The following is a 19,730-nucleotide window of genomic DNA, read 5'->3' as shown; positions in this document are numbered from 1 at the left end:
AGGGGAAGCTATAGTTTGCACATTTAAAAAAGTTTCAATTTTTGAAAATGAAGAAAAACTTAGCTGCCATATGTACTACACTGTGAGTGGTAGTGGCTTCCAATATCTCTTTTTTTTAAAAAAAAATATTTTTATTAATTTTCCAATTAAAACCAATTATATCACATTCAATATTTCAAATTATACACATATATATATCAATCAAACCGAATGTTATGCCAAATCATCTAAAGAATTTTTTATTTGGGTTCCCATGCTTCAAGAAATTGGGAATTCCTCGCAACTGTCCACTGCCGTCTTTTTTCTAAAGTTCAAATCGTCCTCCAAGTTCATAATAATCCAGATCTTCCCCTTACAGTCACATAGATGTTTTCCACTTTCATCCGATTGTTTCCCAGCCGCTGAGATAAATATCAAACCAAGTTTCACAGGTGTTCTTTCTCCTGTGTGAGTTAATCAGTCCAGCCTCCCCATAAATCTTCTTAATGGAGCTCCTTGTTGCGTCGAAGCAGCCCGAAGTAGCGCCATCTCAAAAAGCTCAAATCACTTTCGCTTTCTCTCATAGCCATGAAGATTCACGATCATTATAGAATTTACAGCTTTTTCAGGCAGGAGACCCAAACATCAAACCATAAACTCTTGGTAAATTAATGGATCTCCTTGCCCTATAGCTGAACTTAGCTTCAGGTCGCTGCTCCAATTTAAAGTGCGTCACAACTCATAAATCCTCCGAGCGCGTCCAGAACCCCTTCCGCCCGACTAGGGGGAGGCTTTTCTCATCGGCAACTCCACATCTTTAAAAAAATATGTTCAGTAACAACAGTTATAAAGTTCAACTCACACAGTCTTTTGCTTCTCTTTCACTCCAAACAAGCCAGGACATCGCGTCCGGGAAGGTACGATGCAGCAATATGAAGGAAAAAAAAAATAAAAACTCACTTCCCTTATCGCTCCGTCCCCATCAATCCTTCTTCCAGATGCAGTGCAATCTTTGACTCCTCTCCTTTCAGCAGCATAAATTTCTCAGCAGTAAACAGTGCTTCTTCCCCTCCTTCTGAAGTATGTCCATAGATTTAAGCCTAATTATCTTCTTTAACCATGGAAATCCCCGCCATGCAGATTAGCGTCCGGGAGTCCTGGCCCTCGTAAGTGCTCAGCCCAAGCTCCCCCCACTCCAAAAACAGTCGGAGTGGGTCAGGGGGCATCGCGGGCCAGCGGCCCCTCTCCGTAACCCCCGGAGAGGGTAGGGGGTTGCCATTTACTCCCCTAGCAACCGCCAAATTCCTTACGAAGGTCAGAGAGATGGAAAACAGGTCCGCCATTCCTGCAGGCGGAAACCGGAACCACGTGGCTTCCAATATCTCAAGCAAAGGTCTTTTCTTTTCCATACTCTTAAGCAGAAAGATGCACAGTAGGGATGCAATGCATAAGTTCTATCTACCTTTAGTGAAAATTTATTGTTCATTTATTTTTTTACAAGTCTAAATGCTAAAAAAACCTTTATTGTTAAGTAGAACTTTGCTATTGCAAGTAAATAAATCACTTCCTGGTCATTTTAGTTTGATGACAATAACACAATTCTGTTAAAATAAAAAACAAAAATAGTAAGTTGTTCCACAAGCTTGAGCAGACACAGTTCCCAGGGTTCCCTGGAGAAAGAAAATAACTATGAAAGCAGTTTATGTCTGTGTTGTAGATATCCCTTAAAAGACATTAAGGTGGCAACCCTAATCACCTTTTCTAGTAAGTATGCACCAATGGGGCTTAATTCTAAATAAGCATTTTTAAGATCAGGCGGTAAGGTGAAAAGGTGAAGCAAGGAAATAAGCTTTTAATTACAAACAAAGTTTGCTCCTGCCAATTAGTGTAATATCCAATGCAAGCTTTCAAGCTTGGATCAATTCTGCTTTTTTTCAATATGTGTTGATTCTCCCTCAGTGAGGCTGATTAGTGGTCAAGTACAGAGAACTAATTTTGTTCCATGTTATTCTTGCTACAGTTTGGCTCTTGTTCAGTTTCAGCGAGACCATTATTTAAAATAGGCACAAATTGCAATCTACTTCATTGAGGTGGTGTTTAATTTAAGACAGGCTATAAAAAGAGTTGGCTTAATCAACATAAGAATGCCTATTATCAACATTTTTAGACCAGAATCCTGTTGTGTTAACTGAAGAGTAGTTCGAACCACAACCTTGGAAAATCTTGTCGAATGTTCCCCCTGTCCAAGCAGGCTAGAGGATAATATTATAGCAGAGATCATGTGACACAGCATGACAACTGGTCTGCTAAAGCTATTAACTCTAGCATGGTTCCTCAGACTGAGCAGTACATCCCTGAGGCACAGACCAAGGTGCTTTCCAATTGGGCATCTCCACATGTCTGCTTGACCACCTGTTTCCAGAAAACCAGGCCTTACAGCAATACATGCGAAATAGTTCTGCCGAGTGGGTAAAAGAAATACACATTCAGCCTCTGGACTGCTTACATGAGTCAGGCTAACAGATGCTGGGAGTAATCATCTTTTAAAAGCACAAACAGGTGGAGGCAAAGCAAAGACTGAATGCATACCCCCCCAAAAAAACAAGTAGTGATCACTCTGCCAAAATTGACCACAATGACCATCTGTTCAGCATATGCAATTCCTCCCAGTGCATGCAAACAGCTCTACATTCACAAAGTCCACCATTGTACCTGTACCTGAGCATCTTTTGACTGAACTCAGTTTAGAAGATGCTATCACATTAGAGAAGCCAATGCTCTAAGTTTCATGCTTTGGCTTCCTGTTTTAAACATATTATTATAAAATGACCAATCCATGGATACTCTCATATTTCTGACTGTTTGGAATGCTCTGAATAGCACTCACAACTAGGTATGCCTACGTTACAGATGTGATTCTGCTGCTCCAATTGGCCACCAAGACACTTTACATCTGCCTAATATTTATCAAGTGTGTTGTGTGCCACCTTGTTCTGTTGTTGTTTAGTCGTTTAGTCGTGTCCGACTCTTCGTGACCCCATGGACCATAGCACGCCAGGCACTCCTGTCTTGCACTGCCTCCCGCAGTTTGGTCAAACTCATGTTCGTAGCTTCGAGAACACTGTCCAACCATCTCGTCCTCTGTCGTCCTCTTCTCCTAGTGCCCTCCATCTTTCCCAACATCAAGGTCTTTTCCAAGGATTCTTCTCTTCTCATGAGGTGGCCAAAGTATTGGAGCCTCAGCTTCACGATCTGTCCTTCCAGGGAGCACTCAGGGCTGATTTCCTTAAGAATGGATAGGTTTGATCTTCTTGCAGTCCATGGGACTCTCAAGAGTCTCCTCCAGCACCATAATTCAAAAGCATCAATTCTTCGGCAATCAGCCTTCTTGATGGTCCAGCTCTCACTTCCATACATCACTACTGGGAAAACCATAGCTTTAACTATACGGACCTTTGTCGGCAAGGTGATGTCTCTGCTTTTTAAGATGCTGTCTAGGTTTGTCATTGCTTTTCTCCCAAGAAGCAGGCGTCTTTTAATTTCGTGACTGCTGTCACCATCTGCAGTGATCAAGGAGCCCAAGAAAGTAAAATCTCTCACTGCCTCCATTTCTTCCCCTTCTATTTGCCAGGAGGTGATGGGACCAGTGGCCATGATCTTGGTTTTTTTGATGTTGAGCTTCAGACCATATTTTGCGCTCTCCTCTTTCACCCTCATTAAAAGGTTCTTTAATTCCTCCTCACTTTCTGCCATCAAGGTTGTGTCATCTGCATATCTGAGGTTGTTGATATTTCTTCCGGCAATCTTAATTCCGGCTTGGGATTCATCTAGTCCAGCCTTTCGCATGATGAATTCTGCATATAAGTTAAATAAGCACGGAGACAATATACAACCTTGTCGTACTCCTTTCCCAATTTTGAACCAATCAGTTGTTCCATATCCAGTTCTAACTGTAGCTTCTTGTCCCACATAGAGATTTCTCAGGAGACAGATGAGGTGATCAGGCACTCCCATTTCTTTAAGAACTTGCCATAGTTTGCTGTGGTCGACACAGTCAAAGGCTTTTGCATAGTCAATGAAGCAGAAGTAGACGTTTTTCTGGAACTCTCTAGCTTTCTCCATAATCCAGCGCATGTTTGCTATTTGGTCTCTGGTTCCTCTGCCCCTTCGAAATCCAGCTTGCACTTCTGGGAGTTCTCGGTCCACATACTGCCTAAGCCTGCCTTGTAGAATTTTAAGCATAACCTTGCTAGCGTGTGAAATGAGCGCAATTGTGCGGTAGTTGGAGCATTCTTTGGCACTCCCCTTCTTTGGAATTGGGAATTGTTCTATTTCCCGTAAAAGTGGGTTTACAGATATTGTGATTAATTTAATTGAATAAATGAAAACATAAATACAATATCTACTTCAGAGGCCCTCCTCAAAGTACGTATCTTATCCCGGGGAGCAGGGAGGAAATAGCTATGTGGTGATCAAGGAGAAGATCTTTTCAGTGGCGACACCTTGATGAAGGAATGTCCTCTTCTAAAAGGTGGTAAAGGTAAAGGGACCCCTGACCATTAGGTCCAGTCGTGACCGCCTCTGGGGTTGCGCGCTCATCTTGCATTATTGGCCGAGGGAGCCGGCTTACAGCTTCCAGGTCATGTGACCAGCATGACAAAGCCGCTTCTGGCGAACCAGAGCAGCACATGGAAACGCCGTTTACCTTCCCGCTGTAGCGGTTCCTATTTATCTACTTGCATTTTGACATGCTTTCGATCTGCTAGGTTGGCAGGAGCTGGGACCAAGCAACGGGAGCTCACCCCATCACAGGGCCGACCTTCTGATCAGCAAGCCCTAGGCTCAGTGGTTTAACCACAGCGCCACCTGGGTCCCTTCTTCTAAAAGGTGAGGGAGGTGCAAATACAGAGATATTTGTAATATTTGAGTTGTTCAGCAGTCGATTTTATTGCTTTTTATACTGGTTTTATGGTTTTTTCTGCTTTTAAAACTTTTGTTATTTTGTATTTCTATTACTTCATATAATGTTTTGCATTTTTGTTATTGTTTTTATTATTCTGGTCTGCTTGCAATACCTCAAGGACCACCTCTCCCCATATGAACCAACCCGGACCCTGCAATCATCATCTGAGGTCTTCCTTTCTGTGCCTCCTCCTCAAGATGTCCGGAGGGTGGCAGCATGTGAATGGGCCTTTTCTGCAGTGGCTCCCCATTTGCGGAATGCTCTCCCTAAGGAGGCTTTGCCTGGCACCTTTTTTTACATATCTTTAGGCACCAGGCAAAAAAACATTTCTCTGTAAGCAGGCATTTAAAATTCTATGGCCTTTTAAATGTGTTTGTGTGAAGGAGAGTTATTGGTTTGTTTCCGATTTTGCTTTATTATGTATTTTGTGTTCTCATTTTGCATTTTTATGTGATCTTCAGGTGTAGGGTGATATACAAATTTAATAAATAATAACAAGTGAAGCATACAAATGCTCTAAATAACATTAAAAAGAACCATGTTTCACCTCTTCTCCAAGCCAACTTTGCACATGATTGGATTTCTTGTACAAATTGTGAACTATAGAGAGCCAACTACAACAGTTGCGCTGGCTATTTATTATGATCATTGGTATGGATTTAATAGATTCTATATATGTATATAGTTTTAATTCTACCAATGTTTAATTGCTTCATATATATTTTTCTCTGCTTTTAGCAGTTCTTATTTTTATCTGTAAGCCAAATTGAGCGCCATCAGGGAAAACAGCGGGGTAAAAATATAATAATAATAATAATAATAATAATAATAATAATAATAATAGCAACAACAACATAACTGCAACTCGTGCTTTTTGCCTTTCATATCTCCAAAAAGAAAAATGTACTCATTCCAAATAATGAATGCATTAAAAATAATAAAAGGTGACCATGTTGACATGAAAGATAAGCATCTCCCACCATTCATTGCATAGCTCTTTAGGTCTTGTCATGTCCTCCTCAACTTGCTCCTGGGGACTAAGCCAGAGGCAGCTGCCTTTGTTAATCTACCATCCTTCTCATGACAGACAAGCAGTCCTAAAGTTATCTTACAGAAATGAAACCGACATTGATGGAAAACACCAAAGGGAAGAAACCAACACAAATACCACTTCTGTACACTTTAGTAAGTTTTTAAAAATAATAATAATAATAATGGTGCAATGGCTGGCAGGTCAGCCTCTGGACTTTTGGAAGGTAAGTGCCAAGGATTTTCAATTCAATAACCTTTATTAGGCATAACAGACCCAACAATTTCAGAACAGACATTGTAAATAAAATATTTAAATTATAAACCAAGTGCCAAGGATAACCTGCAATCATTCTTCCTTTCCACCCTCTATATTGGTTTAAATCTGTCAGAGACTAAATAATTGTTTGTTTTGTTTTTATCTTGCAAGCAAATTAAAGAGTTGTTTGACAGGATACCAGGAAGACAACACGGGAATTAAAATTAATCCCCCAACTCACATAAAAGGAAACAATGAATGAGCAAAAGGAGTGGAGACAACATCATGACTTAGTATTAAAGCGAGTCAAACTACACCTCAGTGTAACTCAAGCCAACGTAAACTGGAGCATATCGAGCACAAAGTTCATTCTCTTTTGTCTTATAAAAATACAGCACTGGAACCAATGGCTGAACTAAGTTAGCATTCTGCTGTTCAGAGAACATTAGTAATGACTTCCTGTACTTTGCGGCAGCTTCCAGTAAGGGACTCTGGCTGATAGGAGAAATCTACAAGCTGCTAAAACTTGAGAACATGTTTTAGGTGAAATGATTCCTTCCATTATAAAAGGGGCCTGGGTGTCATGGATTTAAAAGTCCGCAACAGCAATTTGACAAGTGGATTCTGCCTTCCCAGTTTGCACTTCCCAAAACAATGCATGAACTGAAACTCAGGTGCATTTTGAAATTCACACTTCTCTGAATTCTCTGTTTCAGTTCTCATAACAAAAGATGTGCACAAAAAATGTTTTTTAGTGAAGGTAACATACAAAAATGCATTACACACAGGGAAAACGTTTGCAGAGATGTGTGCATATTAGCAAAAACATGCACTTGAACGCTGAAAACTTTTTTTTGCGATAATTATTATTTGTTGTTGTTGTTGTTGTGAACTGTTGTGAAAATGTAAGTTGAATTTAAGACTGGAAAATCAAGGAACTGAATTTAAGAGATCCATCCATGCCAACTCCCATCAACTGCAAGCAGTGATCACAAAAAGCGCATGTTTTTAAACATTTGTCACATTTTTGGATACAGTGGTACCTCGGTTTATGAACACAATTGGTTCTGGAAGTCTGTTCATAAATTGAAGCGTTCATAAACTGAAGCGAACTTTCCCATTGAAAGTAATGGAAAGTGGATTAATCTGTTCCAGATGGTCCGCGGAGTACTTAAACTGAAGCGTTCCTAAACTGAAGTGAACTTTCCCATTGAAAGTAATGGAAAGTGGATTAATCCGTTCCAGACGGGTCCGCGGAGTACTCAAACTGAAGCGTACTTAACCCGAAACATGGGTGTAATTGGTTCCGGAAGTCTGTTCATAAATTGAAGCGTTCATAAACTGAAGCGAACTTTCCAATTGAAAGTAATGGAAAGTGAATTAATCCGTTCCAGATGGGTCCGCAGCGTTCGTAAACCGAAAATTCGTAAACCGAGGTGTTCATAAACTGAGGTTCCACTGTATTCACATTTTACATATTTAGGTGTAGACTTAAAAAAACAAAAACCCATAGGTATATAAAACCTAAAAAGGATACCACATAAAGCACAACCAGTTGGTGTTCATGCACACCAAGAGCTGTTGGCAGCAACACAGCTGCATATGCTGTTTACATTAAAAGATCATGCGTTTCTACTGCAAACACTGGCTACAAGCAAAGCAGCCTTACATTGAAAGCTGCTGCTGCAAAAATACCACAATGGGCTGGGGGTTTTGGGGGGGACAGCTTGCTTTGGTTTTTTTTAACCTAGCTATTTCCAATTGCTGGCACTGCTCTAAACAGTTCGGGGGTCTGCATCAAGTTTCATTTCCCTTCTCCACGCAGATTATCACTGGGAATAACAATTCTGCAGCCTAAATTAGGCCCTGAGCGAGACTTGTGAGCTTTCCCACCATCGGCAAATTAAGCCCTCTGGGGTGCAGAGGAAGGCCAATTACCTCCTGCAGAAATGCCCAGGCTGGAACCCCAGTTGACTAAAACATTGTAAACAGCCTTGTGAGAGAGACAGCCCCTCTTAGGAAACCAGTTATTCTCCCAAAAATGGAGAGGATACTTACAGACTCCCAGCTTCACACCAGCTAAGCAAATACGATGTGGTCATTCAAAGACTGATGCCTGAACTTCAGACACAGCTGTGACAAAGGCTGGTTTTGTGCCTAAAGAGTAAGGCGGCTAAATATGTAAACGTCCTAATTAAATCATGTCTAGCAGTGATATATAAGGAGAGTCCTCTGCAAAGTGTCTGCCCATCTCCCCAACCACCAGCAGATGTTGAAACCTCTTCCTGATGAGCATGAATTATGATTGGCTGGGTGAGGCACTTCGTCAGTGAATACCCACCTGGGTCAGATACACCTTAAAAGATGACAGCTGTGTTGCAGTCTTTGTCTTTTCTAAATCCCCTCCCACGCTCCAGTAACCAGCAACTGATGCCTAAAGCGGCCTATGCCACAGGTAGCCACATAGGGTAAGTGAAGTTTGGATTAAGTGTAGGGTTAGTTATACCAATATTGTGGCATTGTGCTTTGTTTCTATTTGAACTGCATACAGTACTTGCTATTCCTCCTATCTTCTCCCTTTTTTACACATATTCCTTTTTCAATAAACTGCTTCACTGGATTTCTGTACCGGTTTGTGAACACAATCAAGGGCCGGTTAACCTCCCACATGGCTTAGGTTGCTGGGATCATGCAACTGGTTGTTAGAGTACCTGGGAAAGTGATGGGGGGGCAGGGGACGGGCTGGCATTGCCAAGCTGTAGACCTAGAATTTAGCTGGCTGCTCCCTTACTCCTGAGGTGACCATTGTAAGGCGGTAGGAATCCTGCATCCCTGGCTCTAGGTGTGCATGCATGAGAAGGTAGGGGCTCATTCCCATTATCCAGATGGTAACTGTGGCCACAGCAGAAATAATGGCTTGTGCCCAAGGCTGCATACGAATAGTCTACCTAAGCTAGGTGATTATTATAGATTCTGTACAGCTACAAGGTTGAAGGCAAGGTGAGGCTCAAGACAAGCTTTTTATTCAGTCTGGGGAAACCAGACAATAGATGGAACTTGGAATGCATCTCCAAGGATGTCACTATAATGCGTTTTGTGGGTGGGTGGAGTCAGAATTGGAGCTAGACCTCACAACAATACTTTAATTCTATTACTGCTTCTGGGATGACTTTTTTTTTTTAAGAGAAATGGAGCATACTCCTTAACTAGAGTCCTAGAAGACAGTATAGTGGAAAAATAAGACGTGGAGGAATTTGTCTATCTTAAAGAAAAAAACTGTACAAGGAATGAGAGAAATCCTCTGTTTTTTGGAAAAGGAAATGGGATTGCTCTCCCCTGCTTATTTTCTTTTTCTCTCCCCATGCAAATGATATACTTGCCTGAGTAGTGTGAAGAATGAACGGGGGACCTGACTGAGTATTGGAAAAGCAATGTATTGGACATGTTGTGCTGCCAGCTTCTATGACCACAGAGCTTTTTGCTGCTGTTTGTGCGTCTCCAAGCTCAGTTCTTCAGTCTCACTTGAAACCGTGTGAAAGAGAAGGGAGGAAGTAATCAGGGAAATCTTTCCATCTCTCACTTCTCTTAGATAACAGAAGCACCATGAGAGGAACAAGATAATAGAAAACCTACTTAAGACAAGAATCTAGTAGAAGCACTTTCTGTTCAGTCCCTACAATGGGAAGGACAAGCATGAGTTTGAAAAAGCAACAACTGTTTGCATTTTATTTGTTAAAGCACCCATTTTGCCAAACCGGTTCATATAATTAAACCATGTGTTTCTATTGAAAGATGTTAATTTTACTTTGTGAAATTGCATTGTAAATGCAAAGCTCTAGATGCAAACAATTATTTATCTGTTTACTACCTTCAGGCTACCGTAGCAGTTGCTATTTCTTTTATGTTGGGGGGGGGGAAATATTTGTGTAAAATTTAAACACAGGGGACTAATTAGCAATTTGTCCAAAAGAATCATAGAAGACTGAATGAGGTATTTGGATATCTTTCAGTATTATAAAGATTTTACATGCCTTAAAAATAAATAAATATGTACAGTGGTACCTTGGGTTACAGACGCTTCAGGTTCCAGACACTTCAGGTTCCAGACTCTGCTGACCCAGAAATAGAACCTTGGGTTAAGAACTTTGCTTCAGGATGAGAACAGAAATCACGCGGCAGCAGCAGCAGCAGCAGCAGCAAGAGGCCCCATTAGCTAAAGTGGTACCTCAGGTTAAGAACAGTTTCAGGTTAAGAACGGACCTCCAGAACGAATTAAGTTCTTAACCCGAGGTACCACTGTATATCCATTTTGAAGCTTACTTGGACAAGGAACTGCCATACTGAATCAAATTTGAGGATAGAACTAGTTTTGCTTTTACAATTTGTCACAACTGCTTTCCTACCTACTGTGCTTGTCAATAACCCTGGAAAGTTGGTGGTGGGGGAAGGCAGTTTTCCATTTATCTTCTCATTCCGCGCCCCCCCCACATTAAATCTGTGTATTGATTTCCATTCTTAAATGAAACAGGTGAATGGGGATTGGCTCTGCCTAGCAGAGAGATCAAAGGACTCTCTCATTTTATAGGGAAATAGAATATCCTTAAGAGTTTGATTGACTAGATTACTGCATAAATGATACATCCTGCCAGCACAGAAACGTATCCACCCCCCTCATCACAAGCTTGATTTGGTCATTCTTTGTAACTCAAAACACACCAATTCTAAAATGGATTAACTCTTTGTGTACTGCCCACAGCTCTTTAGGGGAACAGTGGTATACAAATGAAATAAATATACAGATAAATGTTTGAAGTAACAGGTAGGTAGCCGTGTTGGTCTGCCGTAGTCGAAACAAAATAAAAAAATTCCTTCCAGTAGCACCTTAGAGACCAACTAAGTTTGTTGTTGGTATGAGCTTTCGTGTGCATGCACACTTCTTCAGAAGTTGGTCTCTAAAGTGCTACTGGAAGGATTTTTTTTATTTTGTTTGAAGTAAGTCTCATAAAAATCAATAGGGTTTCCCAGTGCTTTTTCTCTTAAAAAATGTTTAGGGGTACTCTCATTTTCCTACTCCTATTGAAATACTGCCCCTCAATGAGGCCAAACTTACCAATTCACAAAATCCTCCTAGATTCACAGAGGTATGCGGGAAAAAGCACTGGGGTTTCCCCACCAGTAAATGTGCTTAGAAATGGAGTTTCAGTATTTTGCCGTAACTTGAGGCATGTAATATTTCAAACTAAGCCAGTATATTAGACAGAGTGCTATTTTTTGTTTACATTTCATTTTCTGTTATTCTAGTGCCATCTCACTTTTGTGTAATAGTTTTGCCTTAGGTGTTCAAAAACTCTTGCCAAATACCTATTAAGCCTCCAGCTGCCTGAAATTAAATTACTCTTGATACAGTGCAAAGAAGAGATAAATGGTACAACTGAAAAGTTAAATAAGAAAGGTGTCTGCAAACACATATCTGCTTTACTCTTGGTGGCTGTTAACATGGGTTACTGCTTTACTGTCGCTACTGCTAAACAGTGCCTAGTACAGGGTCCCAAAACTAAGGCCCGGGGGCCGGATGCGGCCCAATCGCCTTCTAAATCCGGCCCGCGGACAGTCTGGAAATCAGCATGCTTTTACATGAGTAGAATGTGTCCTTTTATTTAAAATGCATCTCTGGGTTATTTGTGGGGCATAGGAATTCGTTCATATTTTTTTTCAAAATACAGTCCGGCCCCCCACAAGGTCTGAGGGACAGTGGACCGGCCCCCTGCTGAAAAAGTTTGCTGACCCCTGGCCTAGTAGCTACAGTATAAAAGGTAAAGGTAAAGGACCCCTGACAGTTAAGCCCAGTCACGAACAACTCTAGGGTTGTGGTGCTCATCTCAATTTACTGGCCGAATGAGCCGACGTTTGTCCACAGACAGATTTTCTGCGTCATGTGGCCAGCATGACTAAGCCGCTTCTGGCAAAACCAGAGCAGCGCACGGAAACACCATTTACTTTCCCGCCGGAGTGGTACCCATTTACTGTATCTACTTGCACTTTTTGGCATGCTTTCGAACTGCACTTTTTGGCATGCTTTCGAACTGCAGCAGGAGCTGGGACCGAGCAACGGGAGCTCACCCCGTCACGGGGATTCGAACCGCCGACCTTCCGATCGGCAAACCCAAGGCTCAGTGGTTTGCACTACAGCGCCACCCACGTCCCTTAGCTACAGTATAGGTAACTTTAAAATAGGAATGAGAAGGAGAACAACCCCCATCTGCCTGGGTTTAAGGAACTAGATAATGATAGCTAGGCTGAGTATGATGCCACTGTTTGGCACTTGTTTTTTCATGCTAGACGTTGGCAATGAATAATTCTGAGAGCAAGTGTGGACGAAATCCAGTCCCCCAAACCATCACACCTATCACATGGCAAGGCAAGGCTGCCTGTATGCAGGTAATCCAGCACTTCAAACTCCATCTAGCTCTTTCTTCCCTTAATTGCCATTTATGGAATGCTCTCCCTAGGGAGGCTCACCTGAGATCTTGAGGTGCCATGCAAAAACATTCCTCCCAGGACTTTGGCTAATTATTGTTTTGCTTGTTATTATGATATGCATTTTTTGTGTTTTTTTATATTGTACAGCTGCCCTATGATCTTCAGATGAAGATCACATTGACATTTAATAAATAATACATTGAAATTTAACATTGACATTTAATAAATAATAATTATAACTATGCGCATAAATAGCTGTATATTTATTAGCATCTATTAGGATATTACTCCTGGAAACCCCTCCCCTCAAAACTGAAAATCACATTTGACTCAAAAAGCTTGCAGACTATTCAATGCTGTGGGAAGAAAGCTTACAAGATACCTATCTTATTATAGCTTCACACATTTCACACCAACACAGCCTTTTGTCTTAGGACTAGAAGTACAGAAAGCTAAATTTATCAGAACCAGTTCATACAATGCTTTCCCCTATTATTGAAGCCCTCTTACATGTGAGCTTGAATGTTGGGCTCATACAAGCTCACATTGCAGGGACAGGCGGAAGGGTTCACACAAACTACATAAAGTCTCCTTTGAACTCCTGTCTCAAAGCACTGGCATAATGAGATCTATGCTCTGACATAGAATAGGAAAGCAGCTTGGGAATTGTACAGAGTTCTTGCTAGTATGTCCAGGTGTCAGGAATATAAAGCGTTAAACCAGAAATCGCAACCTCAGGCTCTGTTCTGAGAGAAGCGGCATAGGGCAGCCTGGCCTTGCCCCTGGACTCTTTCCCAACTCTTCTCGCTAGCCTCTTGACCCAATCAGAACAAGCCTTTCAACAATGCCATTTGTGTCCAATTATGCATCTGCTTTGCAGGATAATCCTTGTTCATAACCTGACCCTTGGAAAGCCAAGACTTATTCATGTGAACCTGAGCTTGGCTGCACTTCTCACACCCAAGTATCTTCTAACCAACCTAGAATAGAAAAATCTCATCTGAACAACAGAGGAAGACTACTACTTTTGCACTCATGCCTTCCTTGAGATCATGTTGTTGGTCAATGTGGGACACAGGGTACCGGACTAGGTAGGACTTTGGTTTGATCCAATAGCACTTCTATGTGATTCCACCCCCCACCCCACCCCACCCCCCATATTCTGAAGTGAGATGATCCTGAAGTGACTACGCTTTAAGTGACTTCTGCCAGTTTGAGCCAGCACCCAATGAAATGCTTCTTTGAAATACCGGTACAAGTATCTCAACTTGCCACCACATGCAAAAACATGCAACTTTTGCAGCCAGTTTCTAGCACAAGAATTTAAGCAGATCTTACCTCAGAAAATCTTTGTATGTCTTGGGTCAGAGTCCCCACCCTCTTCCATTTGTAGTGTTTGAGCAACTTCAGAATTGCAGGGTTCACAGCGTTATCGGATGGCACTGTCCGGAAGAAATAAGGATACTTTTTCTTATCAGCTAACTCTGGTGTCGTTGCTGCGAATGAAAGCTGAAAAACAAAAAACATTTTTTTAAAAAATATCAGCTTAATCTAATAATCTGCAAGATATTTGTGTGTGTGTGTGTGTTATAAAAGATTAAAACGGAAACCAATTATGTACTGTACATTTCTATGTCTGTTATCCACATTGTACCGTACATATGCCTGCCCTAAAACATGGCCATAGCTGTAAGTAATGCCAATAGGATGCTTACTGTTAAAAATAGCTACACCAGGGGTCAGGTCCCACTTTGAAGGGAGATCATAGCTGCCAAGTTTTCACTTTTCTCGCGAGGAAGCCTATTCAGCATAAGGGAAAATCCCTGTAAAAAAGGGATAACTTGGCAGCTATGAGGGAGATGGAGGTTCAAAAGATTGGGGGGGGAGACCTCTTTCTATTGATGGGCACAGGGCTCTCATGTGACAGTGAAAATATGTGAAAAACACTGGTCTACATTTGCTTTTCCATGCAACCAATTTACCACATGCAAAACATATGCACATTGATTGGTCCCTAGTTGCCTCCCCATAGATTCTCAAGTCCATACAGAAGGTCATCCTTGAAGCCAATGGATCAACTGGCCTCAAAATATGAATTATGCATCAATTAATGTACATAGATATGATACGAGATTTTAACTAATATCTAGTTAACAGATAGGAAAACCAGGTTGCATTTATTTGCATAAAATTAATTCAGCGGTGATTTAGCTACAGTTTCTGTAACAATTTCAGTGGTTTAGACCAGAACAAAACTCCCACTGGTGAGCTGAGTTCTGCTAATGAGATTCCCTGCAATCCCTTAGCCCCTTAAAAATCTGTTTCAGAGGGTTGTAAGACTCTCTGGAGCAGCATGAGAGGAAGTGCAGGGGGCTGCAAGGAGGGCCAGGAATTCCACACAAAAAAAACTGCTCTGCCCCACCCTCTAGCAAGAGCCTTCAATCCTGGATACCAGAAGGCAGCGCCGTGTTAAGCATATCTTGTGCCGTGGTGCAAAGATCCCTCCTGTGGCCCCCCCCCCCATTTCCCAGAGCTGTCGACCTTTTCCCAAGCCTCTGCAGGGATCGCTCTCCTCCCGCGGAGGCTTGGGAAGGAAGCTGCACACCTATCAGCCATATAGTTGGCGGGGTGCAGCTTCCATCCTAAGCCTCTGCAGGGAGGCTTGGGAGGCAAGCTGTTTAGAACATTACTTGTTTGGGAGGGAAAAGGAGAAAAGTGAATTGGGAGGCTTAAGCAAGACTTCATGATGGTGGGTATCTGATAAAATGGTCATGAAAGCAGAGCAAAAGGAAGGTGACAGCTGACCAAGGATCCAGGAGTCCATGAGCACCCACCCTTTGGTGTGCCTAATTTTTTATGATGCAAGCCTCCACGCAGGACCTTGTGAGCTTCCTAATAATAATAATAATAGCCTTGAGAATTCAGCATCACTGAACTCGGTGGAACCTGCTTCCAAGTAAACGTGCATGGGGAGAACCGGTAGCACTAGGGTTCCAGCTCTATCCGCCTGGGCAGGTTGACTCTGAAGCCAGACCCCACTGAGTTTAATGGGACTTCAGCTCCTCAGGCATCAGATGGCTAATGAAACTAGGGAAGCCCCAACCCACATAATCCATCGCAGGACATGGCACAAGCACACCCCATTTGAATGGCAATGCCCACCAAGTGGGGGTGGGGGCCACTTCCTCAGACGACGACGACAGCGGCTCAACGGGCAACGGCTGAGGGGATTCCCGCGGCCGAGGAAGAGGAGGTGGTGGTGGTGGTGGAGAAGGCCCGTCTTCGTCCTCAACCACCACCTCAGAGTTGAGGAGTAGCTCTTCATCAGCCGCAGCCCGTGTCGTCACCGCAGAGCACTTGAGGGAGCCATTCAGCCGGTTCCTGCGTGGGGGCTCGAGGCGGAATTCTCCTCCATGCTGCTCAGCGGGGAGGGAGGACTGCCACGGCCTCAGGGCTCCCCATGCACGAGGAGGTGAAAGCAGCCAGCTCACGGCCCGCCCAGAAGGAGCAGCACAAGCAGCAGGAGCAGCGCCAATGCGCCTGCTCACGCAGAGGGGAGCAGGCCGAGGAGGGTAGTACTGTAATAAGGAAAGAGGCAACGCCAACCAGGGTGGGAGGAGCAGACCGGCCGCCCAATCAGCTCCCGGAGACAGTGCGAAGGTTGGGTTGGCGGGGCTCGCGCTGATCCTGCTGACGGACAGGAAAGGTTGTGGGGGGGGGGGTATGAGGGCGCCCACATGAGAATAACTGTTATAGACACACACAAAAACACACACCAAGTTTAGAACATTATAGTTGGTGGGGCGCAGCTGGCAGGCGTGTAGGGAAAGGGGAGGCCTCCAGCAAAGCCACGCAGCTCCCCCATTCACTGGGGCGCCCCTGAGAGGCCAGCGTCCTGGTGTAATGAGCCACTAAGCCCAATGGGAAAGACGCCTCTGCCAGAAGGAGTCCCACCTCACTACTGTTCCCCATTCATAGAGGGCTAGTGGGGATCTAATTCTAAGCCATTCATAATACTGTTGCTTGTTTATCCCACAGCAGCAGCTTTGTATTCAAACAGAAATCAAACACTGCTTTGACGTTCTCTCTCCAGCTTGCTGATTTCCTTCTAGGTCACATCACTGCTACCTCCAAACTCTGGCTTTGCTCGTCATCCATGACAACCTCACCAGGGGGCTAGCCTGGCTATTCCAAAAATTAGAAGCCTTGATTAAATTCTAACACTTGCTGGTTCCACAGTTTAGAAGGATCTGTCACACATCTTAACACCCCAAACTCCTAACAATATAATTCTTGTTAAAAGTATATGTACACAAAATAAATATCTCTTGGCACCACTTATTACTCATAACAATTCCACATACTGTGTACTGACATTGAATCAATCCACTGCTAACAACAATGAATACCAACAGAATTTCTAAATCCCAATCTTGTTATTCAAACATACGGTACATAAAACCCTATTATTGATATATTTTAATAGATATATAGTTTAAATTCTATCGATGTTTAATTGGTTTTTAATAATTTTTAAATGTTTGTAGCAGTTCTTATTTTTATCTAAGCTGCTGAGTTCCTCTTCAGGTGGGGTATAAATGAAATAACAACAACAATATATCCCATTAAAGTACGTGTTTTATTTTAAATCATTTTTATTTGATTTTACAAATATAGAGTTAAAACAATACCAAAAACCTATCCATATATAGAGATTCCTCTGAATCTCGAGACTTCCCACCATCCCCTCCATGGGTCCTGCTGTCAACATTTTCAGCTGCATATTATTTTGTAATCTATATCGTAATCTGTCCATAGTGTCCATAGTGTTTGTTACATTACAAGTGTTATAAAAATCCTACTAATTACATATTTTAAATACATATTAAATATCAGTGATAATTTAGTTTCTCCAATACCAACACCAGCAAACATCATCATAACATTTCTAAATGCTAATAGCATTTTAAGACTTCTTCTTTTTCTAAAGAATCACATGTAATATATAATTTCAGTTTGCAATAAGCAAATGACTTGTCATCTGGGATGCACTTACTATATCTGTTTAAGAGGTAAGAAGAGCTGCAAACCTTCCAAGGTTTCCTATTAAAGGTATTGGAACTTTGTCCTAATGCCAAATATTTGCACTAGCTAGCTAGCAGTTCCAAATCAAGATGCATCTAGACTACATTGTTCAGACAGTGGAGATTAGCAGTCAGCACTTCCTTCACCCCCCTGTATTCTACCCATTATCCATCCTGCCGTTTGCAGCATTTCCGAGCCACTAAACATTTCATAATTAGAGGATTCCAACAGGCAGAATCCTCTAATTATAGCTCTCTATAATTTGAAACTTTCCCATCGCTATTCTAAATGCATCAGAATTATAGGGTCACAGGCATGCCTCTGTGTTAAGGGTGAGTTGGCCGAATCACATTCTGCCATTATTATGAGAAATTGTGAGGGGCAGTAGGTTTTATGGCTTCTAGTTAGAAAATGTTTCAGTGGACTGAGATGATACTTGGCAGAGTGTGAAAAGTAAGTTTGAGGATGGTCCTTGATGAATTTGGAGTAGGAAGGATAAGAAGTTGCTTGTTTTGAAGGCAGTAAAGACATCTGTTGAACAATTAAGGGTTTACAGACTGGACTAGATAGCCAATGTTCTACTGTCAGAGGCATTATGTCTCTGAACACCAGCTGCTAGGATTTGTGTAGGGTTTACTCGTTGGCCTTTTCTTCTCCCAATGACAACCACAAGGCAGCAGATATTTCCTCCTGGATGAGCTGCCTTCCCAGGTTGGCGAGCCCCATCTGCCCCTCACTTTCCTGTACAGCACATGCAGAAACTGCCTTCTTTACCATTGGACCCACTTTTGGTCTTGTCCGCTCAATCCACTGGAGCCCCTAACTCACCAAGGGTTTGAAACCCATCTGCCCTCACCTGGTTTAAGCAGCTAGTCGTTCCCAGGGTGTGGCCACTGTCACATGCTAACAGCTTCTAGGAACCACAGGTGAGAGCAGAGTGCAGGGTGGGGACCAAAAGTGGACGAGCTATCCCAGAAGGAGCATGATGTTCCGCACCAGACGTACGAATATTCCTTTATTAAAAAAACTCTTTGAGATGTTTTGTCAAAACAAAAAAAGCAGCTCAGAAATAAAATATTGGAGAAAATATTTCAGATTGTGTTTTTAATATTTTATGATCAAATGTGTGTCTCAGTGAAAAATGCAATGTAATTAGCTGTCACCAATCCTTCGTCGCACTGTTAACAAATTAGCAACTTATTCAAGTGAGCTTTTAAAATTATTTCATTTCATTTACAGACAAGGGGAAAAAACTGAACAAAAAACATGGTTACTTCCTAACTTCCCTTCTTCTCTAAGACAAAAGTTCCATGATGTGAAATAATCCAGCTTTAGACATACTTTAGACAAGTAAGGTAAAGGTAAAGGGACCCCTGACCATTAGGGCGAGTCATGACCGACTCTGGGGTTGCGGCGTTCATCTCGCGTTATTGGCCGAGGGAGCCTCCGGGTCATGTGGCCAGCATGACAAAGCCGCTTCTGGCAAACCAGAGTAGCACACGGAAATGCCATTTATCTTCCCGCTGTAGCGTTACCTATTTATCTACTTGCCCTTTGACGTGCTTTCGAACTGCTAGGTGGGCAGGAGCTGGGACCGAGCAACGGGAGCTCACCCCGTCGCGGGGATTACCAAATATCCTTAGCTGTCAGGAGAATCATAGAATCATAGAGTTGGAAGAGACCACAAGGGCCATCCAGTCCAACCCCCTGCCAAGCAGGAAACACCATCAAAGCATTCTTGACATATGGCTGTCAAGCCTCTGCTTAAAGACCCCCAAAGAAGGAGACTCCACCACACTCCTTGGTAGCAAATTCCACTGCCGAACAGCTCTTACTGAGAAGAGTAGGCTCTATATGAAAAGGAATTTTGCAAACTTCTGTTTCTACTGCATTTTCTGTATTTTAAAAATCTTATATACACTTCCACTGAAACTG

The 19,730-nt window shown here is 42.4% G+C and overlaps 1 protein-coding gene across 1 annotated transcript in view; it reads right to left on the bottom strand.

Annotated features, from left to right (window-relative positions):
• GABBR2 (gamma-aminobutyric acid type B receptor subunit 2) overlaps positions 1 to 19,730 on the bottom strand; it is a 257,568-nt gene that overhangs the window by 174,560 nt on the left and 63,278 nt on the right. Inside the window, exon 3 of the mRNA XM_035124845.2 lies at positions 14,049 to 14,219. Coding sequence (XP_034980736.1) covers positions 14,049 to 14,219 — 171 coding nt within the window. The remainder of the gene's footprint in view (positions 1 to 14,048; positions 14,220 to 19,730) is intronic.

Source organism: Zootoca vivipara, chromosome 8 (assembly GCF_963506605.1).
Source record: "Zootoca vivipara chromosome 8, rZooViv1.1, whole genome shotgun sequence".
Lineage (NCBI taxonomy): Eukaryota > Metazoa > Chordata > Lepidosauria > Squamata > Lacertidae > Zootoca > Zootoca vivipara.
This window is presented reverse-complemented; position numbering and strand designations above follow the sequence as displayed.